The sequence below is a fragment of the Cuculus canorus genome, chromosome 4, assembly GCF_017976375.1.
Source record: "Cuculus canorus isolate bCucCan1 chromosome 4, bCucCan1.pri, whole genome shotgun sequence".
Lineage (NCBI taxonomy): Eukaryota > Metazoa > Chordata > Aves > Cuculiformes > Cuculidae > Cuculus > Cuculus canorus.
This window is the reverse complement of record NC_071404.1, coordinates 9,124,956-9,152,447: the sequence shown is the minus strand read 5'-3', so window position 1 is coordinate 9,152,447 and position 27,492 is coordinate 9,124,956. Positions and strand designations below refer to the sequence as shown.

Here is a 27,492-nt window from a genome sequence, read left to right as displayed (position 1 = left end):
TAATGGAGAGGTTGGGACGCAGGGCTCCTATTGCTGAACCACCCCTGGAGGGGCTGAGATGGAGGAACTGGAACAGAAAGGCTGGGACGAAGGGGCTGGGATCGAGCCTGCCACTGGAGGAGCTGGGATGGAGGAGCGATGGAGAGGCTGGGATGGAGGAGCGATGGAGGGGCTGGGATGGAGGAGCGATGGAGGGGCTGGGATGGAGGAGTGATGGAGGGGCTGGGATGGAGGAGAGATGGAGGAGCGAAGGAGGAGCGATGGAGGGGCTGGGAAGGAGGAGTGATGGAGGGGCTGGGATGAAGGAGCGATGGAGGGGCAGGCACGCGGGGCTCCACGCCTGACCCCCCCTCCCAGAGCTGCGCTGCCGGATCCGGAGCGGGGAGGCTGCGCTCCGCGTCTCCGCGGCGGAACCGCCCCGCGGGGCTGGGCCTGAGGCGCCGCCCGGTGCCGTCCCCGCCGCATCCGGCGCCGGGAGCCGTAGGATGGAGAGCCCGGCGGTCACCTTCACGTTGGCCTACGTGGTGTTCGCCGTGTGCTTCGTGTTCCCTCCCGACGAGGTGCGCTCGGCGGGGCTGACGGTGCAGAGCCTGCTGGGCGCCTGGCTCGGCAGCGAGGACGCGGCCTTCGTGCAGTACCACCTGCGGCGCAGCACCGGCACCATGGTGGCGCACGCCCTGCTGCCCCTCGGTGAGCCGAGGGACTGGGGCGGGCAGGGGGGTGGGAGATGGTTTGTGTTGGAAGGGACCTGGGGGGGCAGGAGATTGTGGGATGGTCTGGGTGGGGAGGGACCTTAAAGATCATGGAATCATAGATTGGTCTGTGTTGGGAGAGACCTGAGGGATCAGGGAATCGTGGAATGGTTTGTGTTGGGAGGGACCTGAGGGATCAGGGGATTGTGGAATGGTTTGTGTTGGGAGGGACCTGGGGGATCAGGGAATCATGGAATGGTTTGGGTTGGGAGGGACCTGGGGGAGCAGGGAATCGTGGAATGGTTTGGGTTGGGAGGGACCTTAAAGACTATGGAATCATAGACTGGTCTGGGTTGGGAGAGACCTGAGGGATCAGGGAATCGTGGAATGGTTTGGGTTGGGAGGGGCCTGAGGGATCAGGGAATCGTGGAATGGTTTGTGTTGGGAGGGACCTAGGGGATCAGGGGATCGTGGAATGGTTTGGGTTGGGAGGGACCTTAAAGACCATGGAATCATAGACTGGTCTGGGTTGGGAGAGACCTGAGGGATCAGGGAATTGTGGAATAGTTTGGGTTGGGAGGGGCTTTAAGGATCATAGAATGGTCTGGGTTGGAAGGGACCTTAGAGGTCATGGAATCATGGAATGGTCTGGGTTGGGAGGGATCTTAGAGATCATAGAATGGTTTTGAGTAGGAAGGGCCCTTAAGGATCATAGAATCATAGACTGGTTTGGGCTGGAAGGGACCTTAAAGATCATAGAATCATAGAATGGTTTTGAGTTGGAAGGGACTTTAGAGATCATAGAACAATCTACTGGTTTGGGTTGGAAGAGACCTTAAAGACTGTAGAATCATAGATACTTAAAATGGTTTGGATGGAGGGACCTAAATGATCATGAAATCATAGAATGGTTTGGGTTGGGAGAGACCTGAGGGATCAGGGAATTGTGGAATAGTTTGGGTTGGGAGGGGCTTTAAGGATCATAGAATGGTCTGGGTTGGAAGGGACCTTAAATATCATGGACTCATAGAATGGTCTGGGTTGGGAGGGACCTTAGAGATCACAGAATCATAGACTGGTTTGGGTTGGGAGGGACCTTAAAGATCATAGAATCATAGAAACTTAAAATGGTTTGGGTGAAGGGACCCTAAAGATCATAGAATCATAGACTTGTTTGGGTTGGAAGGGACCTTAAAGATCATAGAATGGTTTGGGTTGGAAGGGATCTTTGAGATCCCTTCCATCTAGTTCCAATCCCCTGCCATGGGCAAGGACACTTCCCACTGATCAGGCTGCCCAAGGCCCCATCCAACCTGGCTCTGAACACCTCCAGGGATGGGGCAGCCACAACTTACCTGGGCAACCTGTGCCAGTGCCTCACATCCTCATTATGAAGAATTTCCTCCTCGTGTCTAGTTTAAATCTTCCCCTCTTCAACTTATAGCCATTGCCCCTAGTCCTATCACTATAAGCCTTTGTGAACAGTCCCTCCCCAGCTTTCTTGTAGCCCATTCAGGTACTGGAAGGCCGTTATAGTGTCTCCTCAGAGCCTTCTGTTCTCCAGGCTGAACAACCCGAACTCTCTCAGCCTGTCCTTGTATGGGAGGTGCAGTGCTCCATTTCCAGCTCCTCTGCCATGAGCAGGGACACCTCCCACTGCATCAGGTTGCTCAGAGCCTCGTCCATCCTGGCAGGTGAGGGGAAATCAAGTGGCATTGCACCTCAAATGCTGTGTTCACTTTGGGGCCCTTGTTAGAAGAAAGACGTTGAGGTGCTGGTGCTGATAGCGAAAATGCTGGCAAATAAACTCTCTAAGACTTGTTTTGGAGTTTTAGATAGCAGGCATCCTTTATGGCTTTAAATCAGAAGGGGGAAGATTTAGATTAGACATTAGGAAGAAATTCTTCACCATGAGGGTGATGAGGCACAGGTTGCCCAGGAGAGCTGTGGCTGCTCCATCCCTGGAGGTGTTCAAGACCAGGCTGGATGGGGCCTTGGGCAGCCTGGGAGGTGGGAGGTGTCCCTGCCACTGGCAGCAGGGTTGGAACAAGATGATCTTTAAGGTCCCTTCCAACTCATACCATTCTATGATTTATCAGGCTTGGGCAACTTGAGGGAGTAATCTCCATCAATTGCTTGCAATGAGACAAGAGCTGGTTACAGAATGTATTTCCCACCTACATACGTATAAACTTTACCAGAAATCTTATGCATATTCTGTTACTTTCCAAGGACTAATTCTAATGTTATTATGAACTTCATAACAGTGAAATCTCTTGCTAATTTGGAGCTGGCTCCAGCTCTGCATGACTTTGCACCTGAGATAGGGAAAGACTGCAAACACAGGTGACTGTAGAAGACATATCTGTTCAGCACAGATCACGCTGAACACAAGATGGTATCATCTCGAAAGAATGAACAGTGTCTGGAAAGAAAGAGTTTTCTTTCACTGTTTGAAAGAAAACACATTATTAGAGGGACGTTCTGTCTAACTTTCAAAAAATGCAATTACTTAGATGAAACTTAACTCCACTTTAGTTTATATCAAAGATATTCTACTTTTTGTAATAGTAACTCTTTCTTGTATCAGTGCATGTCCAGAGAAAAGCAAAGAAGCTGGTGAAGGAGCTGGAGAACTAATATCACTTATATGGGAAGTGAGCTCACTGATTGGATAACTGTGAGAGTCAGGGGTATATGTCTGTGTATGTACTTAATTAATTTCTGAAAATAAGTCTTTCATTGCAGGTTACTACGTTGGTATGTGCTTCGCTGCACCTGAAAAACATCTATGTTTTTTCTACCTGGCTTCGAAAGGATGGAAAACTTTCTTCTTCTTTGCTGTCCTCTTTCCAGCAGTCACCGGTGCCCTGGCATATTACTGGTCACGGAAAGGCTGGAATAATCATCCGTTAGCCCGAACACTTGCTGTTCATGCTCTTCCACAGTCGGGTTGGAGGGCAGTAGCCTCTTCCATCAATACAGAATTTAGGAGAATTGACAAATTTGCTACGGGAGCCCCAGGAGCAAGGGTGATTGTTACGGACACATGGGTGATTAAAGTGACCACCTACTGTTTACACGTTGCCCAGCAGCAGGACATTCATTTGACAGTGACTGACTCCAGACAGCATGAACTCACCCCAGATTCAAACATGCCTGTGCAGTTCCTCACCATCCGTGTGGCCAGTAATAATCCCTATGTGAAAGCTTTTGATATCCGGTAAAATAACTACCCCGTTGTGTTATGTATGTGCTATTTGATAGTGCTAATGGAGTGCTTTTGTGGCAGATCTGAAGACTCGTTGGGTCCCATCCTTTCCTTTTTGCTCCCTGCCTGGTGTTCAGGGATGCTGTACATGCAGTTCTGCCACACACTGCAGTGAAGAAAGGTTGTTTAGAAAGATTCATCCATCTGCAGTATTGAATGCAGAATGGTTGAACAACTACCCTGTTTGATCCACTCAGGAAGAGGATTGTGCTGGATGCAGAAAGAAGTAACTGGAAAAACCTATGTGAAAGGTGATCAGGAATGAAAGGGAGACTTTGGTCCTCCAAATATCAGAGGAGAAAGTTATTTTGTCTATAACTAATGGTTGTTCATCCAAGACTTTGTTTTCTTTATTCTTATTGTGCTCAAGGCTTCTAATTTTATTGCTGCTCAGAAAAGTTCTCACTGAGCTACTGCAAGCTAATTGCCCTTAAAGCAAGGAAGTAATTTTGGTCCATTTCTGCCTTATGTGTTTTTGTAGCAGTAAATCACAGAAACCGTGCTGTGAAGTGTTAGGGCTTGTTTTCCATGCTCTTTTTTCCAGCAGTCTCTCTGTCTAGCTAGGCAAAAGTACAAGTCCTGCAGGAGCTTGTAACACCGACTGGAATAGTGCTAAAGTCTTTGTTGTCATTGTCTCATTAAAAGGAGTACACAAAGCCATGCTAGTGCTCCTAGAAGTATGTATCTGGAAGAGCACTTGGGTGTGTATTTGCTGTTTGCTCTCAGCAGCATTTATTTACTGGGTAATTAACAGCAGGCAGATCACCAGACTTGTAGGCAAACAGAGGGGTCCTGGCAAGCTTGAGGAAGGCATAGAGGTGATTGTTTTAGGTATCCAGGTGAACAGAGCTCAGAATGAGAGGTTAGGTGTGACAATCATAGAACCATAGAATGGGTTGTGTTGGAAGCAACCTTAAAGATTTTCCAGTTCTAACTCCCTGCCATGAGCAGGGACACCTCCCACTGCATGAGGTTGCTCAATGCCTCATCCAACCTGTCCTTGAACACCTCCAGGGATGGGGCTGCCACTACTTCTCTGGGTGCCAGTGCCTCACCACCCACACGGGAAACAAATATCTTCCTAATATCTAATCTAAATCTCCCCTCTTTTGGCTTAAAACCATTCCCCCTCATCCTGTCCCTGCACTCCCTGATAAAGAGCCCCTCCTCATCTTTTCTGTACGCAAATCCTACAAAATCCTACAATCCTAAGAAAAGAGGAGACTTCTATAGATCTGTGAAAGTGGTGACCAAATAAGTATTAAACAGCTAATGATTTTCTTCTCTAAGCGCTTCACTGCCAGAGGGATAAAACTATATCTTCAGCTGAGAAAATCTTGGCTTCTTTGGCAAGTCCTTTTAGGGGAAAAAAATCCAGCCCCTACGAATTTTATTTGTGGCTGAACAGAACAGCAGTGAGAGGAGTGTTTAAAAGTTCTTCTGATAAGATGTGTCAGAAATAGCAAATCTCTGTTAGAATGCAGTCATACAAGGTTCGGGAAAAGTGCTCTAGGACAAAATTCCCTTATTAAGGATACGGGATTATTATCCAGAAGCAGAATTAGATACAGTGGGATGTTTCTGGAAGAAAAATGCTTTTGTGTAGGCAGGCCACATTTCCCTGTGTGTTCAATGTGGATTTTTCCTTTGGATACAAAGGTCTTTGTTATTGGCACTGAAACTATCTGCTAACAAACAAGATTACCCTAGAACAGTTAAAACAATGGAGCGCACCAGGAGCTAAAGCTAAGCTTGTGTTTCATAGTACTGGGCTCCAAGAACTCAGTGAGTGGTAGGAAGAATGAGGAATTCTGGGGTGATGTTCCCAGGGCTTCTCTATGAAAGCTGTTTAATGAGTGCAAATGTCGAGGTGGGGAGTTCTGAATCTACAGTTCAGAACTGTTAGATTAAAAAGAGGTGACAACAGTGCTGTGTCACTGCAGGATCTGCACAAGGATTCGTGTGCCACTTGAGGCCTGTCACCTCACTTGGAGAGACTTTGGGAATCTAGTGTGGAATGCAGCTTGTTAAAACCAAAGTGTAAGTCATGTTTAGCAGCTGTTTGTAACCTTGTGAAATTCCAGGTTTTGTCTAAAATTAAATCACAGAAACTGATCCTGATTGACATTCTTCTGACACTTATATGTACTTTATCACCATGTCATGCATGGCATGTGCATGTGTCCTTGTGAGCTTATAAACTAGCTATGGTATAAGTGAATTGGCATTAAAAAGTTGGACAGGAATTGTGAATGCAGTTCTTTACAGTTAATGCATGATTTACGTACCTGTACTGCTTTTGTTCATGAGGATTACTTCAAAAGCCTTCTTTTATTTTTATGTGGTGTTTTAGCTCCTCTCATATCCTGTCAGCGACCTGACAGAGATATGTTCTGTTGCCTTAAGTTGTGTCAAAACCAACAACAACTAAACAGCAGAAGAAAACAAAATGCTCACTGTGTATTTATTCTCACTAGAATGTACCAACTTAAATGGCTTTTCTGTGGATTTGTTTTTCTGACCTTAACCTCACCCATGTGCTACTAAGGTATCTGAATCAATAATCAAGGTAACATTTTGTTCTATCCTTTCTTCTTCAGGTTGAACTCCACAGAGTATGGGGAGCTCCGAGAAAAGCTCCGTGCTCCCATCAGCAATGCAGCTAATGTTGTGATCCATCAAAGCCTTAGTGATTTATTTCTAGAAACCTTTACATCTCTGGTGGAAATTAACCAGACATATTCTGTTCCAAGCACTCAGGTGAGATTCTCTGTCCAAAAGTATAGCTTTTCATTAAACCAATAGCAGCACAAATAGGATTTGTGTCTCCGTGCCTGTTCACCATGCTGTGTTTTGAACATTGTCAAGTTCTTGGAGAGCTTTGGCTGGAAGACATATAGGAAATGCTAATTATTTATTGTTAAACACTCCATAGCAAGATGATCTCTCTATGTGCAACTGCAGGTTCACGTGGCATAATTAATGTTGGGGAAATATCAATTAATGCAATATTATCCAAGAAAAATTAAGTAAATTTCTGGTCCTTCGAGATGAGTGCCCACTGTGTTCAATAGAGACCCAGTGTCCTCTGCTATTTATGTCTCTTAATTACAAAGATGGATGATAGCAAAAGCCATTTGCTGTAATAAGTGGTAAGAACTGTTTGCTTTGTTTATTTTCCTTACTTTATATTGGTATGTTTTTTGAAGAATAGTATATCTGAATGATAAAGGTGATTGCTCGCTTACCTTGCTCTGGCTGCTGTGCTCTGGAAACAGGTGGAACTCACTCTTCATAGAGAAAAGATGTTTTATTTCGAGTCATTTTTGTTTAATCAGTCTCAGGCAGCAGTTCTGGGTTTTCTGTTTACAGAGATACTTTGTTTTCATTAATTAGAGGGCGTTACAATAAAACACAGCTCTGGAGATTCAAAGCATCTGGTATCTTCTGGTGGGGCAGTTGTGCCTTGAGGCTCTGCCCCAGCTCAGCTTCCTGCTGCACCGCTTGGGTGGAGATAATTTTCTAAATGCTTTTGAAGAGAAATAACAGAAACCATTCTGTGGAGTTTATAATTTTGATATTTTTCTCCTTCTTTAGGAGCTGGAGCCATGCATAGGGTGTATGCAGACTATCGCTAACATCAAGCTCATCAAGAACTGCCAGGAGCCAAATGAAGGGGAGTGCCAGCAGTGCTACTGTCGTCCCATGTGGTGCCTCACCTGCATGGGCAAATGGTTCGCCAGCCGACAGGATGAGCAGCACCCAGAGACCTGGCTGTCGAGCCACGTGCCTTGTCCAACTTGCCGAGCCAAATTCTGCATTTTAGATGTTTGCATAATACGATGAATAATAATTTGATATGTTTTAACTTTTTAAATTCAAATGTATTTCATAATAGGTTTGGTTAAAACACCTGTTAGATTTGTTTCTGGGACTTCATGTTCTTACAGGGGTACAAATTCCAAAGCTTTATTTTACAGTATTAAAAACAGATGTAAATGTTTTCAGTTCCTCTCCACTTTTACTGGTATCTTTGGGTTTTATTCACCAGATATCAGTTTGGGGATTTTTTTTTTTTTTCTTTTTTAACCCACATTTGCTTTCTTATGTCTTGGATGGAATAAGAGTATCACTTAATATTTGCAGTACTATTTTCTGTTCAAGTTTTAACATAGGTTAAATTCTTTACATTTTTACAGTTAACTTGAGTTTTGATTCTTCAGTAAAGGGCTAACTGAGAAGATTACTTTGCTTAGACTTCACTGGTACTTTTGTTCTTCTTTAATACATTTGTAAAATTCTTATTAATTTTTACAAGTGTTCATCAAATAGGTATACCAGTTCTGTTCCTTCTGCTGGTCCCCTCCACTTATAGAGGAGATTGGTTTCTGTAGGCTAAGGAATGTAATCCCTGGAGATATACAACTCAAATAGGAACCATTTATTCCATTAATCTGCTTCTTGCTTATTTTTTGAAGGATTCAGAAACATCTGCTAAAACTACGTATAGCTACATTGCTTAGAGTTTCAATGTTCTTTAGGTGAAGGACTTTTTTTATACATTTGAAGAGAGTGCAGCAAACTTCTGAACTGTCTAAATATTCTGAAAGGATGCTCTGGTGTTTCAAATCCTGTAAGCTTTTCCTGAGGATAACCTTTCCTCTGAAAGAGATGAAAGGATCATAGGGGTATACGTTGCTATGTTCAATGCCTGAAGAGTGACCATCATTAACAAAACTTTTTCAGGCTTGAAATTTACAGACTGATCATAAGCAGTAGTCGCTGGTTTAATATTCATTGGGTACTGATGCATACTTCTTGATCTGATCTGCATCAGAATAATTTGTAAACTGAAATCAAAGCATTTTCCATACATTTGAGAGAGCCCTACTCTTAGAGCTAAATGTAATCCTTAATGTTCTAGCTGTCCATCACACCCTTCAATGAACTGTTACTTGGTGAAAAGCCTCAAGCTGCTGGAGGATGTGTGTTTGAGTTGATGCACTGGCTTGTGCAATGCAGGGGCTAAGAGGCAGGTATTCACTTCCTTGGGTTGTCCATCAGAGGAGTAGTAACCTCAGGCAGACGGATGGGTCAGAAGGCAAAAGAAAGGAATATTTTAATGCTTTGGTCTAGAATTAAAGCCCTAATACTCCACACCTTTATAATCAGAAAGATCTTATCAGTAAATCACTAGCATAGATGAAATGCCAGTGATTACCAGAAAATCTCTCTATTACGATGACAGGCCACTGCTTTGGGCAGGAATAGGTGGCAGGATGTTAAAAACGTTAGAAGTAGTGGAAGCACAACCATGAAAGGGAAGCACAACCATGAAAGATTTCTTTAGTCTCAGCCTGGCTACAGGTTGCATGGTGGATACAGTGAACTGCACTTAGAGCCAGCCAGCCAGGACAGCTGTGGTTACAGATGTGGCTGCAAGCCGTGTTGTGGAGAAAGATAAGGAATTGCAAACAGATTTGACAGCATCATTTGAGAACTAACATATATGTTATATTGTTGGAGTTGGTTTTTTTTGTTTGGGTTTTTTAACAATATGCACTTATAAAAGTCCAAACTATTTGGGTTTAAGGACACTAATCGCTTGACCATATCTCAGTTGTTACAAATACAACATCTACTATGCAATTATCTATACTACCTGTTAATGAAGGTAATTTTTCTTTCTTCTCATTACCTGTTGTTTTGGATTTTACAGAGTGAAAATTTCACGCTGAGACTGGTAGTATGGGTTTGTCTCTCTTTCCCAAGAGATCTTCAGTGGCATGTCCCTTTTCATTTGAATAGGATTAAATTGAGTTCCTGATTTTGAGACAGATTTGTTGACAAGTCTGAAATTCAAGGAGCTGATTAGTGATTGAATTTAAAATATTTTCCAGTCCTTCAGTGGAAAAGTAATTTGGAAGTTTGAAATGTTCTTTGCAGTATTTTTTAACTTTTGGAAGATTCTTATAGGGCCAAGTGGTGTCATCTGACAAGTGCTTCCTCGCTACACAGCAGCCTTTACAAATCATATTTTGTACCATTTACTTCTGGAAAGTATACATCAATCAGCACAGATTTAAAGGATGCAGTCCTTGAAATAGTTGCAGAAGAGAGGGTAGGATTTTGGAGTTGTGGTTTTGCCATTGACAGTCACTCAATTCCTACGGTTCTTTTCCTGTTGGGAATAAAAATATTTATTGTAAAAATAGGTAAAGTTAAAATAGTAAAGGCCTTGAGAAACTTAGATACAGCAGTTGCAGATGGCTTTGTACAAAAAAACCAGGTCAGTTACCAATAGTATCCGATGTGATAAGAGCTTTAGTCTCCTAACGGCTTGTGCAGTAGAGTTGTTCTGTACGGAATCTACTTTTGAATTGTTTGGAAGTTTTCATTTCAGAGAAGCTTTGCTTTTATTCATCTTACTCTTTTGCCAGTCTAACAGTGCAACCAAGTAAGAGTCATAAATGTATAATACTTTTGCATCTCTTAATGGCTGTGCAGTATCCACAGAAGTGCCTCTTAGGAAACTTATTAATAATTACCAAAATAAAATTATGATTACTGTTAATAATAGTGCCTGGCTTAAAGCCCTGAAAATAAGCATTTTTTCCCAAGTTTAACTTCTCAAAGTAATCTGGCATGCCTCCAGAGTTTGTAAGTTCTTAAAGGTTTGGTTGGTTAGAAAACTATCTTGTCAAAAATCTGTATGATATAGTCTTCTTAGAGACAGTAGAAGGAGAAACTATGACCTTTCTGTACACCATCAGGTGATATCTCATTTGTCTTTAATAAATCACTGAACGTGAAATAAGAGTACAAAAAAAGGCATTTGTCTTTTGATAGCTTTAAGTTATCATCCGAGGAACCAAATGCATGTGTAAAGCTGTTTCTAGAGAAGATCTTTCTCTGTGGTAAAAAGAAATATATTGCCTCCTACCAAGTGTTGTTACATTTTTTAAACATAAGGACAGGGTTTAGAATTGGTCTTTTTACAGCACTTTTGTGAGAGAAAATGAACCCATGGGCTAAAATAGTCACATAATTTGCTTTAATTATTAGTTATTTAGTGTTGCTTTTTCAGTGGTGTGTATGCTTTTCCACCTGACTTGTGAGTAGGCAATATTAGTAATCTGAAGCACGTTATGTAAATATAACGTCATTACAATAAGACAATCTGTATGTGGATGCACAGCATCAGTATAGATACCCCATATGTGCGTATACATGAACAGCCCAAATCCCCTACGTGCTATATAGCTCTTTAAGTGTTTGTGAAAACATGAGCTGTGGCTTTTTTCCCACAGTTGTGTTATTTCCATAACTGTAGCATTCCAGAAAATACTGGCAAAATATAGGTTAACGTAGTTTGCTACTCAAAAAAGGTCATGTTGTCCAAGCAGGATACATTTTGAATCCATGATACGCTGATGATATCATGTTTATCATGAGGCTTGCCATAACTTGGAACCAAAATACCAGCTTATTATATCATCTCTTGAGTATTTTTATTGTGCTGAAACCTGGTAGATTCCAGCTATGTAACATTCCAGCCAGGCTAAATAAGACAAAACTCACTGAAGTTCTGAATGCCAGTTCTTAAGAAATGTTGACTTTGAGATACGTAAGGAGCTGAAATACAATTATTCAAGCTCTGACATGCATTACAAGACATTTTCTTCCAAAGATATACCATACTGCAAGGTTTTTTATTTGTAGTTGGTTTTTTTTTAACCTAGCTTACCTGTTTTAAAAAGTACAGTATTATTTGGATAGCCTTTAAGGAAAAGGCTAAATGAATACATGTAGTTAATCTTAAAACTTTCTGAAGAACTGAATAAAAATATATTTGATTTTCTGTAAGACTCCTGGGTTTAATTTTAAAATTATGTTTACCAGTTAAAACTTTTAGGGGTGGAGGACTCACAAGACAGTAAACATCATGGGAAATACCACATCTGAAAAAGTGGCCACGCTTCTTTCGCTGCAGCCCAGGATACGGTTGGCCTGGGCTGCAAGCGCACATTGCCGGCTCATGTCGAGCTTCTCATCAACCAGCACCCCAAGTCCTTCTCTGCAGGGCTGCTCTCAAGCACGTCATCCCCCATCATGTACAGAAAATGGGGATTGCCCTGACCCAGGAGCAGGACCTTATACTTGGCCTTGTTGAACCTCACGAGGCTCGCACAAGCACACTTCTACAGCCTGTCCAGGTCTTGGGCTGGAAAGCATCTTAAAGACCATGCAGTCCCAGCCATCCTGCCTTGTGCAGGGACACCTGCCATGGGATCAGGTTCTCAAAGCCCCGTCCAACCTGGCCTCGAACGCCCCTAAGGAGGAGAATTCCCGCCACACCAGACCACCCAGGGCGGCCGTGCGCGCATGCGCAGCCCTGCGCGCGCCCCCCACATCCCCGTCCCTGCCCAGCCGGGGGGAACTTGTGCGCTTGCGCACTCCCCTTCCCCCAACACACCCGTCTCAGCCAAGGGGCGCTTATGCGCATGCGCTCCCACCACGGAGCGTTTGTGCGCACGCGTCCTCTGCTCTGCCTCCGCCCCACACTCCCGTCTCAGCGAACCCAAGGGGAGCTTGTGGGCATGCGCAATCTGCTCTGCTCTCGCTCCACACCCCTTCCCCAGCGCAGCCAGAGAGGGTTTGTCCGCATGCGCTCCTTTGCGCGCGTGCGCCCCTCCCCTTCTGCTCCTGCCCACATCCCCGTCCCTGCGCACACAAATGGAGTTTGTGCGTATGAGCTATCTCCCGCCCCGGTCCGAGCGCCGCCCCTTCCGCCGGCCCCAAGTGCTTGTGCGCATGTGCTCCGCCCTCTCGCTCAGTCCCAGGGCATCCAAAGGATGCTTTTGCGCACGCGCAGCCCCTCCCGCCCTGGCCCCAACGCAGTCAAGGGGAGCTTGTGCGCATGCGGGGCCCGGCCCAGGGGCGCTGAGGAGCGGGTGCCATGTTCGGCGGCGGCGGCGGCGCTCGTCTCAGCTATGTTCTGCGGGGAGCCGGGCAGGTAAGCGGGTGGCCAGGTGTTGTTGTGAGCCCGGTTGGGGGTCCCGGCGCTGTCTGAGGCTGACCGTGAGCTGGGCGGGCGGGCGGGCGGGAGGGAATCGGGGTTTGGGTTGGAAGGGACCTCGAAGCCCATCTCCTTCTAGCTCCACCTCCCGCTGGTTCGGGGTTCTCAGAGCCCTGTCCTCCTTGGCCTTGAACACCTGAGATGGAGCGGCCCCGAGTTCTCAGGGCAACCTGTGCCAGTGCCTTATCGCTCTCACAGGAAAACATTTCTTCCTAATATTTAATATAAATCTTCCTTCTTCAGCTTAAAGCTGTTCCTCCTCGTCTTATCACTGCACTCCTTGATAAAGTGCCCCTCCCCAGCTTTCCTGTACGCCCACTTTAAGTATAGGAAGGCTGTTATATATAAATACACTGGAATGTTTTTAAAAGGGTTCATTTTCAGTTGGATTTTTTTCTTTGGATTTTAAAATAGTGTTGTACCCAAGGCATGCTAGGTATTCTTTTTTCTCCTCACAGGAGAAGGGAGAGGAACGTGTTCTTTTTTCTCCTCTTCACAGTACCTGAGGGGGACCTTTTTACAAGGGCATGGAGTGATAGGGTGAAGAGGAAAGACTTCAAATTGGAAGGGGAAGATTTAGATTAAGCATTAGGAAGAAATTCTTCACGTTGAGGGTGGCAAGACACTAGAACAGGTTGCCCAGAGAAGTTGTGGATGCCCCATCCCTGGAGGTGTTCAAGGCTGGGTTGGATGGGGCTTTGAGTAACCTGATCCAGTGGAAGGTGTCCCTGCCCACGGCAGGGGAATTGGAACTGGATGGTTTTTAAGGTCCCTTCCAACCCAAAAATGTTCTATTATCCCCTCTATTTCTTTGAAATCTTTAAATTGAGTAATTGTTGTTGATGGTGGTCATTTTCACCTGTATACTAGCTTTGCAGAAAAACGAATGTGTTGAAATTGTCCTTTTGCCTAGATATGCGGTTAGGAATGAGCTGTTTGTGCAGGGTGTCAGTAGCTTTGAGCCCTCTGGGAGCAGGAAGCTCCCGAAGCCAGCCAGGGTGGAGGAGGAAGGGAAAGAAATCACAGGTTCTTAATGAAGGATTAAAGTAACAAAAAAGTCTTCTTTTCATCTCTATTGTTTATTGTAAAAGCACAGACGCCTGGCGCATACAAACCAGTACACATGCTGTTCGCTGGCATGCTGTGTGGAGTCTGCAGTATAGGGTTGTTCTCATGAGCAGGTGGTGGTGGATTGATCTGCAGATGTGGTCCTTAGCCCAGAGGTCAAGTCTGATGTTGGTAGACTCTGTGAGGGTATTTTGTTTAATCTATCATTTAAGAAGTCAAAGCTGCCAGAACTGAGGAAAATGTAGATAACTCTTAACCCTTGAGCAATCTCTGTCTGTTCTTCCAGCATGTTGCAAGTGTCTTGTTCTGGCTTCTTGTCCCATGCTTGTTTGTGAGGATTCCCCAGCAGTGTCTGGTAAAGAATTACCTGTGTAGCCATGTTTCCACATAAACTGCTGACCTAATTCCCCTTAGACGTGGTGTTTTCCTATGTCAAAATGAAGTTTCTGTAGTTGCCTCTTGGGTGAGTTTAGTGCTGGATAGAACAATACATAAATATCAAGTAACGTATTCCTGACAGAGGACAATCTATGAATGGTGGCACATGTCTGCAGTTCCATAAACACTGGTGACAGTCCTCGGGGCTTTTTTCCCATTGTTTGCGAATAGAGAAAAGATATCCTTTTGTTTGTCTAAATATTAACAGTTTATTTTAAAATTCCAGTGTCTTAATTGCATTAGTCAAGAACATTGTCTCAGCACTTGCATTGTCTAACACCTTTGTTAAGTTAGCGTTGCCTGAGTGGGTTGGTGCAAGTTGCATATCTGTATACCAAATCAGCATTTTTTTAACTATTAATGATGATACTCAGATCATCCGTATTTGTTTTGTATGGGCAGTGCTCAGTGACTTGACTTCTGATGAAAATTCTTATTTTCTAGTTGTGTGCAACATCGACATTGCTGGCAGCAAGAACAGGAATGTAGGAGCCGGAATGATTCAGATTCTTTGTTGTTGAATGAATATCCATGCAGACAATTAGACCAATGGCTGGAGAGGTAAAGAATAAACATAAAGTTTGTTTAAATCTTCATTTTGCTACACTTTTCTTTAGGAATCCAATAAAGCCCTCTTATGTGATTAAAGGTTTTCTAATAATACATTAGCACAGGTAGCAAATTATAAACTGAGTTATGCAAAAGCAGACCATTCAGTGTGGCTAATGGAAATACATACCATAATACTAGCAAGTATTCAATATGAAAGAGAGAGATGGTATATATTGATGCAGTATTTTAAGCCCTTTATTGCTGAGATCTTCGGTATTAGTCCCAAACAGCAATTGCTGTTGCTGTTCACACTTGCTTACACATCTTTACGTGTGAGCATCGGCAAACTATGTTTGTCTCTTCAGTTGACAGTGTACTCGCATTATAGTTTTCATTTTTTATGCTTTAAGTTAATGAGCTTAGTGTGTTTTCACTCAGAGGACGTCAGTGATCCAACTGATTATTTAAGTAAGAGCTTCCTAACTACCTTTTTGGCTTTACTCAGCAGAGTTCATGTTCTTGAAAGGGTTATGTTGGGATATGGTGGTGTCTGACAGAATGTTAATTCTGCTGATGTGGTGGACATTTTTCTTAAGCAACTCCTCTGGCCTTCGTAAAGTCCTTAGCTGACAACAGAGAGCAGTGACTAGACTGATGATGTTGACCTTATCTAACTTAATGAATTGCGCTTTTTAATGGAGTGGCAGTATTGAGAAGGTCCTCAAGTAGGAGAGAGAAGCATTTGCACTGGCTGAACTGGAAGTATTTTGGGAAGTGGTCAGGTTTATGTTCTGACATGAAATTCATGTTATGACCATTTTCTTTCCTCGTGAAGTAAAACTGGCAATCTTGCATCACTGCTGAAGGTGACTTGAGCTGAAATGTTTTGATTTGTTTGACTTTGAACTGAAATAAAGTAGAGGCATGCCCGTGCTTTACAGCTGTGGGGCTGGTTTTGTCTGCTATTGAAGTTTCTGTTCATTAAATATGTTCTGTACATCAAATATCCATATTGAATTTTCATTTTTTTCCAGCTCTACAACACCAGAATATTCTGGGCCCCTTTCCAGCTGCCCCAACTGGGAAAGCAGAATAGAAGAAGGCACAATAATGAAGACTTCAAATAAAAAGATGATGACGTAGGTATTGAATAATTCTTAAGTATTGTTGTACTGGTTTTAGCAATAACTATGTGATCATCTCCAACTATTTTACATGCGTTCATGAAGATTTGAAACACGGCCAAGCTATTTTGTATCAAGCCTAAAGGAAGTGTTAAGGACAGAGTAGCACTGAGAAGTGTTAACTCAAAAGCTGCTTGTATGGTCATTTCACATTCTCTTCTTTTTCAGCTTAAATTGTATATTCATTACTACTTTCCATAAGAAAAAATACTATCTAGTGAAAGAAAGAGAACGAACACCAGCCATTGAGGCGTATAGAAAAATGACTATTAGATCATTCGAGCTAGTCTCCTTTATATTTTCCATCTTTTTGTTGAGTTTAAGCTTTCTCATATTCATGTTAGGAGGTTGCTGCACACATGTGCCGTAAACATGTGTTATTTGATTTGCTGCTTGTAGGAGTATCAGTAAGCGTCTAGTGCAGCGGCTCTAGCACCAGTGCCCCCAGGCATATATTTGCTTCTTACAATCGTATGAGCTTGCAAAACCTACTGTTTTTGTTGCAGGTTAGCACATATGGTTATGTTAGCATGTGTTATGGTTAGCACAACTTTAACTTCTGTAAGTTAGTGAAGTAAGACATGTGCTTACTATCTTATCAGAGTAAGAATACTTGCAGTTCTAGAGTATGTGTTTATATAACTTGTAAAGCTATTCAGTTTCTTTTCAACTGAATTCTGATTCTGTTTCGAGTAATTCTAATCCAGCTGAAAGGGAAACGGATGAAGTGGTTCTGAGGAGAAGACAAAAACAGATCAATTTTGGAAAGAATACGCTTGCTTATGACAGATACATTAAAGAAGTTCCAAAGTAAGTTGTACCATGCTGTAAGTGTCCACTCTTTTATTTGTTCCTGATGTGTGTGTAGATCAGCACACAGATTTAGTTCTCTTAAAATTATATGAACAGTAAGTGAAGAAGAATTGAATCGATTTGAGTTCTATCAAAGAGAAGCCAGGTATTTTCTGCATATGAGAAAATTTAGTTAGGGAGAAATTTAAGCTGGCTGTATTGTTACTGCAAATGTGCTTTAAATAAATTCTGTATTTATCAATTCCCTGTGACGCTTCTGGTGACCTTTTTTAAGCCAGAATGAAGTTTGTTGATATCAGGAAATTACAGCTTTGAATGAGGACTGAATAGAGCCTTGCATTTCAGTGTTGGTAGGGGAAAGCAGTCTTTAGTGATTCATTAGTAAGTAACAAATCAAAACCTGGACTTTTTGCTTCCTCTGTCATCCTACTTTGAGTTTCAGAGTCTGTGAATTGAGGCACTAAAGATTTCTTTGCCAGCCCCCTCTGCTTACTGCAGAGCTGTCAAGACTCGGAAGTTAGTCTTGACTAATGTGTGGATGTGCATCTGTGTTCCTTGAAGAGCTTTGTGAATTGTAGTTTTGGTTTTCACTTGTCAACAGAGGTAGGACTGCAGCCAGTCTTATGGTGATGCTTGGGACTTGCATAGCTGTGCTGTGGTCAGTTAAATCATTGGTGGAGAATAAAAATGAGCAAGAACAGCATTCAGAAAAAAAAAAAGTACTGGATAAACTTGAAAAGAAAATGTGTTCTGGGTGGTGTTTTAACGGGGAAATTTATAGTACTGTTCCTTAGCAGGGATCTGTTATCCTACAAAAAGTGTTATGGTGAAGTGAATTGATCTGTGAAGCTGGTAGAGTGAAACACTTGGTCCCAAGGCACTTTGTATTGCATGTTATTGTAATATGCTTCACCACCACCACCCAGGCTTAAAAGCCACCTCCAGGATGGTAGGAATATAAAGAGAATTATTTTGTACTGAAGAGACAGCTGGAGTGAGCTCTCCAGTAATCTGTCATGAGCAGGATCTGGGTTTGGGATACCGTCAGAGAAACAGCACTTCAGCCATGAGGTGATCCCAGACAGCATTGTGGTAGTGTCTGCCCACTGTAGATTCAGTGGAAAGGCATATCAATTGGATTTTACGCGGAGAGTGGGAGAACATTGTTTCCTGTACTCCCAACAGACAAATGCTGTTATGAATTCCAGCAATCACCATTGTAATAATGCATGGACAGTGGTGAAATGAAAGTTTGTGGAAGGTATTTAGGGGGTGAGCCCTGCCAGCAGCCAAGTAGCCACACAGCTACTTGCTTCCTCCCTTTCCCCTGTGGATAGGGAACAAATAAGGAGAGTAAAAGTGGGCCAACTGATGAATTGAGATAAGGGCACGTGAATAGGTGAAAGAAGGAAAGGAGGGGGCTGGGAGGGAAGCAAAGGATGCAAATGCAGTCATTTACTACTTCCCACAAGCGGGGTGGTTCCCTGACAGCCTCTAAGAAGTGGCCACTTTTGAAGACACCTGTCCTTCTGCCCTTTTTTTTTATTGCTGAGCATGACATTGTATGTTGTGGAATAATATCTCTGTGGATAATCAGCTGTCCCAGTAGCTTCCTTTCTCAGCTACTTGTTCATCCTCAACTTTGTGGCTTTGGGATGGGGTGGGGTAGAGTGGGGAGAGAGAGAGAGAAGGGGTTCAAGCTGTGCAAATGCTATTCAGCAATAGCCAAAAAGTAGTGTGTTATCAGCTATAAATCAAAACTACAGCGTTATGGGGACTACTATGAAGGCAGTTCACTCCATCCCTGCCAGATTCAGTAAGATACTAAATATGGAAAATACGCACCTGACTCAGGAAAACAGGTAGAAGTAGCTAGAGGCTAGGGTACTGTTGAAGGAGTATGAGGAAGGAGTATGAGTTAACACTTCTTCTGTTTCGTATTTGTTTATGGGGAGTAAGGATCTGCTTTTGGCAGCTGTCAGTATCAAACTGAACCAACCTCTGGTCTGACTGAGCCTGGTATTGTTAGTTGTTGCTTGTGCGGTCTGTTTTTGACAATGTTTTGGAATACATTTCGGTTAAGTGCTTAAAAATATGAAAACTTTACTAGGCCATTGATACCTGTGTGATCTGATGGACTGAGGACGTCTTTTTAAAGGACAAAAATCATGTTCTGAAATAATAAATGTTATTGTGTATTTACAGGAATCAGCGAATACCAGGAGTTCACCCTAGAACTCCCAACAAATTTAAGAAGTACAGCCGTAGATCCTGGGACCAGCAGATCAGGCTGTGGAAGATAGCACTGCATGCCTGGGATCCTCCTACTGAAGAAACCTGGGATCTGCAGCCAGTGTGTGTATGGGTGAATTAAGTCAGCATGTGTTTCTTGCTTCACAGGAGGACTCAATTTCCTTTAGAGCATTCCTAACTGGGAGCAAGAGAGGAGGTTGGGTTCAGAACTGGGAGTCTCCTTGAATGCCTTGTTTTCCTTTTGAATTCTGTTAGTCTTCAAGATAATCCCATTATTTAGTTAAAATAATTTCCAATGAGGCATTTTGGGGAGGAAGGCCTTTGCTTTGTCTGTAGTAGCACGCTCCCTGCCCCTGTGTGTTTACACTGGTGAGCACAAGGTAAAATAGTTTTACCTGTGTTGTAATTGACCTGTGGTGCAAGTTGCAGTTGTTTGCACCATTTGTATGTCATATGAGATGAACTGTTAATTATTACTGCAGTTTTAACTGTCTTCTGCTTGGAGTGATGAGCTAGATGGGTAGTATTTTAAATCCCTTTTTTTCACTTCTTTTATTAGTAATACAGAACCCTCAGGCAGTTGCCAAGAATGGTTCTGCAGAGACCAGGATGATTCTGACTCCTTTATGTTTGATGAAATGCAGAAGAGAAATGAGTGTGAAGATGAGTGCAGACAGGCTGACTACATGCCAGAGAGGTATGAGATAAAACTTTTGTGGTTAGCTTACTGAAATAATTCAGTACACATTGATGCTGTCAGTTTTTTTTAGGAAATGTTTAGTGAGTGAGTGCAGTTGATGCTCTGACTTTGAGTTTGGGGCTTCTGCTGTTGAATGGAATCAATCCATCACCAGTACAGAACATTGAATGTGGAGAAATTGCCAGCATTAGAGTATTGCATGACTACCAGCAGAAAAAGGCAGTGGTCTTTCCTGCTTTGTTTACAGAATGGAGTGCCTGAGGTTTTTCACCACTTTGGCGTATGCTGAAAATAGGATAACTTTTTCAGAAGCAAGAGTGACCATCCTTAATTAACAGTATTGCATCTGAACGGCAGAGAGGCTGACAGCGAAGCACCTCATGCACTTCTCTGTTTACTGAGATACCTTGGTTTAGGGGAGTGCGTCTGGAACTGGAAATGATTCTGCATCTCATGCAGTTGTGGCTGGGTTTACTGCTCAAAATACAGTGGAGATGTTACCAGAATGTGAGCAGTTTTCTCTGTTTTCCTCTGTTGTGACTGACGAATCATACATCAAAGTCTTCCTGTGTAGTATGTGCCATTACTTTGCAGAACTCCAATAAGCATTTAAACACAGATGAAAAACGCATGTGTAAAATCTGTCTCATTTTTTTGTAGTCCCCATTCTCCTGATTCTTCTCCTCTATGGAAACGCAGAAGGAGAAACAATTCTGACTCCTCTGTGGTCTCAAAGAGCAGAAACCATTATGTGCATATGTACCACACACTGGGAAGGTATGAAATGATTTCATTCATAGTATGAACCGCCTTTGGGAATATGACTGGTATTTATTCCTCCATTTAATAATAGGTTTAATTTCATCTAAATGTGTGTGCAATTTAATGAAAGGCAATCATGCCACAATAATTGTGTCGTATGACAGCAAATATTTACAGTGATCCATTGCAAAGATGAAGAAACTTCAGTGTCAGAAGACAAAACATAGGTTATATTTTCTGTGTAAATTAAGCAACACTAATGTGTTATTCTTGGTTTCTCATGAAACCTAGCTCAGAGGTTGTTATTCTGAAATTTAGGTGTCTGCCATAGTTATTTCCAGTACCTCTTACCTGCATTGCATTCTGCTTTTTGGCTTGCAGGTTGTGTACAAGTTGATGAATATTATGGTAAGAGAATGGAACCCAGTGTGTGTTCCCAGACAAATACTGAAAATGCCTGATTAGTTATTACCATGTTATGTTTACTACAAGTGTTACAGGGATTATGCGTTTATGAATGCTTGTGAAAGAAGCTTTGGGTATTTTGATTGAGCTTTTCCCTGCCTTTTGAAAGATGGCATGGAAAAAAATCCTTGTTGGAACAAGGAGTTGGTCACTCAGCCTGGTAACTAGGACAGAGTGAAATTAATGTTCAAAAACGGATGACAGAAGACTAGAGTTTTTCAGGGTAACATGTTCTTTATATCAATTTGTTCAAGAATTGAACTACTCCCCTAGGGATTATTTTTAACCATGTTTCCCTTTTTTCCCCCCTTTCCTAGCTGCTGCATAAGAAGTGTTCCTAGAAATGAGGAGTGGTAGGCTGTGTTTAACTCTAAAGTGTTGTCAGAACCATAAAAAAAATGGAACAGTTATTTATGGGTTTTGGGGTTTAGTAGATCTTTCACACTAGCCTTAGTAAAAACATTTATACAGGCATGTTTTTTTCTCTCTAGTTAGACCCCTTAAGAAGAATTAAGAGGAACTGTGGTAAAAACATCCATGATTTCAGATGGTTTCACTTTCTTTCTAGTCTTACTGATTCGGGACATCAGGAGGCTTTTTCAAAGTGCTTGGAGTGGGAAGCCTTTGGTGAAAATGACGAAGTAATGACAGTACAACATGGCATAGAAATAACAAGGTAAATACCATGAAGATTATGATGTTCTTTTTGTTTATTATGCTGTGAAAAGTGTCTTCAGGTTTTCTTAACTTCCTTTTCCTTCACTATTTAATACTATGGGTTTTTTTTTCTTCTCCAGCATGTTGTAGGTTGGGTTTTTTTTATTCTTTGAGTTTGCTTGGCTTTTCCCTGTCTGACCCTCAATCTACTGCTTTCTGCTGCTTCTGCCATTAAGTAATGCTGGATGATGCTGAGCCCCTTCCACCCTCTTTGTCTTATGGGAAGCGATAGCATTTTACAGAATTTGTCTCTGTGGTTGTTACTGGCCTCTCACTTGCCAAGCCTGGGAACTGGAAGCTGCTTCTCTGTCTCTTGAGAGATAGAGTTGTTTTATAGCAGACAACAATGATAGATATTTGTTTTTATGCAGTGACGCAATTCCAGCCAGTTCCTCTTCAGGATGGAGCAATCAGAAACAGAAAAAAAGCACCTTCTTTTTTTCTGACAGCAACTCTTGCAGAGATGCAGACTGCACACTGGACAGGTATGAATGCAACTCATTGATCAGGGGCTTTTTTTTTTTGGCATATAAAGTTAGAAGCGTAGTTGCCTTATTGCTGTTTTTCAATCCAGGCTTTTATTATAAATGTGTATTTATTCTTTTTTAACTAATCTTCTTAGGGATGTGTTGGCCAATATTTTTGTTGTGTGGTAAAGTTCTGTCCTTATGTTGTAGTCTGTATTGGAGGAAATAGCAGGTTGTGGCTGTATTTAATATAAAAAGGTTACCATAATAAAGCCACTTAGTCTTTGGGACTTTTTTTCCTATCTGTAGGCTTAAACTTCACAGTGGTTTTCTGGAAGGCCGTCAGTCAGAGTGCCCTGAAAGGGGATGGGGGAGTGCAGGTGCTGAAGATAGACTAATGAGGAAAAAAATTTAAATACGAAGGTGAGTTTATGCTGACTGCTTATTTTACTTATTCTGTTTCAGTAGCCCATATGCAGTGGCATTCTATAGAATCCAACTGCTCAGTTCAAGAAGACCAGTTTCTCTTTTTAATTTCCTATTATAGCAGTTATTTATCCCATCCTCACGTATTTAATGCAGCTCCTTAATTCAAAGACCTAATACTTCAGACTTAGTAAACTGAAAAATGCACCTGTTCAGCGAGAAGACATGTTTTATCACCAAATGAGAAGTGCCAGTTCTTTAAATTATTACAGTAGCAGCTTTTCTGCCTTGTAATATTTTTGTGATGAAGTCACAGCTTTGCATTTGCAGCAATAGATTTCAATTAAAGTTCTGTAGACTCCTGTGGTGCTTGATGGGATGGGTTGTATCTTGAGTCAAAGAACTTTTGTTAGCAGATAGTCTTTTGTGTAATATGATTGTCTTTGGTCTACATTTAATACCAGCTGTGAAATATTATGGACTAGGATATAAATGCCAATTTAACAGCGATCTTGGAATATCTTTCATTTAAAAAAAAAAACATTAAGAATATGGCACACAATTAGTTTTACACTGCTTAGGATTTGAATTCTAGCAGTATGAGGAAAAAGCAGATAGAGCTTTTTTTAAAAAAAGTATGCTAATGGTATGTTTTTCTATCGACTTTATTGATTTTTTTTTTATTTAAAATCTTGAAGCATGAATAATACTTAATATGGATTCACTTCTATAAAGTACTAATTCAATATTTTAAAATATTTAGTGTCTCTTTGTATATAGAATTATCAAAGGACTTTCTCCTGTGACAGAAAATGATTTGAAGAATAGGAGTATAGTCTGAGATGAGCAGACCAAGTCTTGGAAATCTGGTGCAGTCTCATAAAACCTGCACTGAAAGAGGAAGAGATTTGCAGTCAGCATATGTGCAATCAACATAAAGTGCAATGTGCAGGTAAAAGCAGCGTGTCTCCATGCATCACAGTTTGTTTAGAGAGCCTTTCTGGTCTTCTACATAGTCAGTAGATATTTAGCTGCTTTCCAGTTGTCTTTGTGGTAAATAAGACTCTAGTAAGGAGTATATATACCCAGCAGTTTCATAATTGCTTATTCGAATTGAAGAACTCTGTGACGTGTAAAACGTAGAAAGTTAATTAACTAGCTTCTGTGAGAAGCAACACACCAGTTTCCTGGGATGCAGACACCAATATTTGAGAGAGACACTGTCCCTGACTGTGGTTTTAGGTGTGATGAGCTTTAACTCGCAAATGGCAGCAACTTCATCTGTGGAAAATTGATGTTGCTTGGAAACTAGATAGTAGAATTCCATACCACCAGCCTTTTTGCTATAAGAAAATTTCTGTCTTAAGCAGGAGTAATAAATATGTCTATTTGGAGCCCAGATAAATGTCTAGAAGTTGGAATATATCTAGTTGCTTTTAAAGGAAAAAACCTTACTCAATAAGACACTTGTAAGATATGGCAGGAATGTGTTAATTAGAATTGAGAGAAAAATGTGTTTTACGAATTAATGACAACATGCTGGTGAAAGTGATCCGAAGGGTTGGGAAAGATCAGCTCAAATAATTCGTTTGGTCTTTGACAAATAACTTAGCAATACAGAGTATGTAGAAGTCTCTTTACTTTTCCAATAATTTCTTCTCAAAGCTATCTGCAACAGTGTTCTCAAACTATCTGTTATACTTTCTTTAGTAGGGCCAACATGGCTTTGTCTTTTATATTGTGCGTTAAACTTGACCATATGCATTGCTGTGTTCCATTTACTGCTACTGTAATATACTGTATAACACTACAGCTTAAGAGAGCAAGTGTTCTGCTGTTAATGACTAGATATATTGTATTTATAAAACACTTATCTGCTTCTTTGTTTAGGTTTCTGCAGTTCTTTAAGGATAGATTGTTTTCTGCAAGCTCTGCCTCAAGTGTAAAACTTCAAATTTCGTTAAGCCTGTGCTGCAACGATGATGGACGTTCCTTAAAGCTTTTGTGAGAGTGTTCCTGCTTTTCCTGCGCTGGCAGATGATGTATACATCATATTGTAAAGGCTGCTTTAGTTGATGGATGCTGCTGTACCATTTGGAGATCACACTACTTGGAGTACGCTAATGTTATGCTGGCAAATTGGTCCAATATTGAGTCAAAGTGAAGAATGCCACCCTTAAACTGTGGAATTAAACACCCTTTCCTCTACTGGACCAGAATTGTACATCCAGCCTGAAGAAGTGCTTCAGAAGAATGTAGATAATTCCAACCTTTCTTCAGTTAAAGACAAACTATTCTTAGCTTTTGGATTGGATGATTATCCATTGGGCTTATTTACCGTTCTCTGAAGTAAGATATATTAAGCTAGCATTTGCCTAAGCCTAGTGAGAGGAGAGAAGGGAAAGGTAGATGGTTTATCAAAATCAAACCTCTCTCTTGAAGGAGGCAAGTGACTGAACAGCAGCACAGCCTAAATACGTGGATTTTGCCTTTGTGTGTTGCAGCCTGACCTAAAGAGCTGATCTACTGCTAAGAGTATCAGGATGAGCTCAGTGCCTGCTGTTCCTACTGGAGGTGAGCAGCAGTGTTTGGAGCTGCTCTTGGGTGTGGGGTGTCCAGTCTAAAGGCTTTGATGGTCTTGAGGTAGGCTCTCCTTTGTTTTACTCTTCTAGCACTGTGCTCAGAGGCCAAAGTAAGGGCTGTGGCAACACTGGAGTTTAGACCAGATTCATATGGTAGTTAAGTTTTTTTTGAAATGGCACTTTATGTAGCCCGTACTGGGATACAGATGTCTGTTACAGTTGGGAGTTGTCTCTGCAGGAGTTCAGTTTGGCTCTTCGCACGGCCCCTGCAGAGTGATGGCAGTGCTAGGGATAGGGATGACACACAGCAGCCTTTCTGTGGGGCTGGGCAGTGTCCCCAAGGGCCAAAAGCCTATTGTGCTACTGCTGGAAGTAAGCTGCTTCCCCAGGAGCTGCTCCCAGTCCATTGCAAAATCTTATTTCCCAGCACGCTCAGGCTTGGTGTTCAGTAGTGTCCCAGCACAAGGGTGGCTCAGTCACACCACAGACCATGGAGGGTGTACATACGAGGAACACACCTGTACAGCACTTCTTCCAAGAAGTAATATTTAGAACCTTCTTGTTCCAGTGTGCATGCTTCCATGTGATTTATGATGGTTGTAAATAAGGGAATGTGTTGACACTTCTTGTCATTTTGTCTTTATGCAGAATAATTAAAGACTTGAACTTTAAAAATCCTTGTTAGTCTGCTATTGCTGTTATGTTGCCAGAGTTTTGTTCTAAAAGGAATATGTCGGTTCAGTACTCCTTTTGTGTGAGTGTTTTAAGGTGTGTTGTCTATTTTGTGGGTCTTCTTAGCCTTGCTAAAAGGGGGAAGGAGGAATCTTCAGAGATTAAATCAAATTCTTGTAGGGAGTTTGCAGCACAATTTGGGTTGTGTCTAACCCTTCAGCTTGTATTCTGATGTCTTATAATGAACTTATATTTCATAACGTAGTGGAAGGGAGCAGCTGAATCCCCTGCACCTGTTCTACCATGAGAAAGGTGTCCTCTTGGGGGGAGGATAGAGCTGTTGGGTGAGAGTAATAGGCTGCTATGAAATACTTAAGCTCAGTTGTCTGAGCCCTTAAGCTTTTGCCTAGGATGGACACGGCCTGCAGTAGATTTATGGACACAAATCCATAGGTTTGTAATTCAGCAGTCCTTAAAAGATCTTATATTTTTTGGTTGAATGTACTTTGACTAGGAATAGAATTACCAGTCTCCCTGCAGCAGTTAAATTTGGGGCAGATTTATTCACTAATCCTGGTTCTGTATGTATGGACAAGCTTTGCTAGCACAAGGAAAGAAATTAAACTGAGCAGATAAGGTTTGAAGCCTGCCAAAGTCATTTAATGTGGTGCTGCCACTGGACGTAGAACCACTGTGATGTCTTCTAATTAATAACAGTACCCTCATCAGTCTAAACAGAGTAGTTAAAACTGGAATGCAGTCCATCCATTGCCTTGTTTATCCACGGCTACTTGACATAAGAGTTTACAACTGGAGTAAGCAAAGCTGAAGTCTGGTACTCCTTCCCCAGTTTGTATTTGATAACCTTTTGTTAATTTTACCTATTTTAATTAAATCTAGTTTGCATAAGTCTGTGCTCAGTTCATAATTAAGCCAAAATAAACTCTGAAATAATTTCTTTGAAGAAGTGACTTGTATCTCCTATTGGCATGCTTCCACTGGGAGAATCTCCTTACGGATGATACATTATCTGTGCTTTGTAGAAACAGCCCTTCACTAGCAGTTCTGATACGCCATTGTTTACGTGCATTTTTGGTTTGCTTTTAAATTGCTCTTTGGAGGTCACAGTGATGAGGGTATCTTCTCCTCCCCTTAAAATTCCCACAGTGGTGTGAAAGTGGTTTTCTGAAGGATTTCCTTCGCTGACAAGAACAGAGATGCAAGGCAGCTGTAATCCCTAAGCTGTGTTACAGCAGATAGTGCTTGTTAAATTGAATTTAATCTAAATGTAATGTTATGCTAAAAGTGCTGTGTGGCTTCCAGGCTGTCCTCTGTGCTTGGATGTGTTCAG

General features: G+C 42.0%; 2 protein-coding genes across 4 annotated transcripts; both read left to right on the top strand.

The window, feature by feature from the left end:
- Positions 1 to 443: 443 nt before the first annotated feature.
- TMEM129 (transmembrane protein 129, E3 ubiquitin ligase) lies at positions 444 to 11,824 on the top strand. The gene is made up of 4 exons (XM_009556009.2): positions 444 to 690; positions 3,441 to 3,915; positions 6,564 to 6,723; positions 7,561 to 11,824. Exons 1-4 carry the CDS (start codon positions 486 to 488, stop codon positions 7,807 to 7,809), a joined length of 1,089 nt encoding a protein of 362 aa, XP_009554304.2. The 5' UTR covers positions 444 to 485; the 3' UTR covers positions 7,810 to 11,824.
- A 979-nt stretch (positions 11,825 to 12,803) lies between these two features.
- LOC104054952 (uncharacterized) lies at positions 12,804 to 27,119 on the top strand. Of its 3 annotated transcripts, none has more exons than XM_054065548.1 (12): positions 12,804 to 12,979; positions 14,993 to 15,109; positions 16,135 to 16,239; positions 16,978 to 17,094; positions 19,303 to 19,452; positions 19,910 to 20,047; positions 20,711 to 20,827; positions 21,846 to 21,953; positions 22,366 to 22,479; positions 22,771 to 22,884; positions 23,697 to 23,839; positions 24,778 to 27,119. In XM_054065548.1, the coding sequence occupies exons 1-10, from the start codon at positions 12,819 to 12,821 to the stop codon at positions 22,874 to 22,876; spliced, it is 1,233 nt and encodes a 410-aa protein (XP_053921523.1). In that variant the 5' UTR covers positions 12,804 to 12,818; the 3' UTR covers positions 22,877 to 22,884; positions 23,697 to 23,839; positions 24,778 to 27,119. The 3 variants fall into 3 exon arrangements, with proteins under 3 accessions (XP_053921523.1, XP_053921522.1, XP_053921521.1); XM_054065547.1 differs by having other exon boundaries at positions 23,668 to 23,839; XM_054065546.1 differs by having other exon boundaries at positions 23,651 to 23,839; positions 24,778 to 27,112.
- The last annotated feature ends 373 nt before the right edge of the window (positions 27,120 to 27,492 follow it).

Excerpts from the sequence above, each read along its gene's own strand:
- LOC104054952 (XM_054065548.1), top strand. The coding sequence starts at position 12,819 with ATGCTTTTGCGCACGCGCAGCCCCTCCCGCCCTGGCCCCAACGCAGTC. Across the intron at positions 16,240-16,977 it reads TCAAATAAAAAGATGATGAC|TAATTCTAATCCAGCTGAAA; the intron begins GTAGGTATTGAA and ends TTCTGTTTCGAG. Across the intron at positions 22,480-22,770 it reads GCAGACTGCACACTGGACAG|GCTTAAACTTCACAGTGGTT; the intron begins GTATGAATGCAA and ends TCCTATCTGTAG.
- TMEM129 (XM_009556009.2), top strand. The coding sequence starts at position 486 with ATGGAGAGCCCGGCGGTCACCTTCACGTTGGCCTACGTGGTGTTCGCC. Across the intron at positions 691-3,440 it reads GCACGCCCTGCTGCCCCTCG|GTTACTACGTTGGTATGTGC; the intron begins GTGAGCCGAGGG and ends CTTTCATTGCAG. Across the intron at positions 3,916-6,563 it reads GTGAAAGCTTTTGATATCCG|GTTGAACTCCACAGAGTATG; the intron begins GTAAAATAACTA and ends TTTCTTCTTCAG.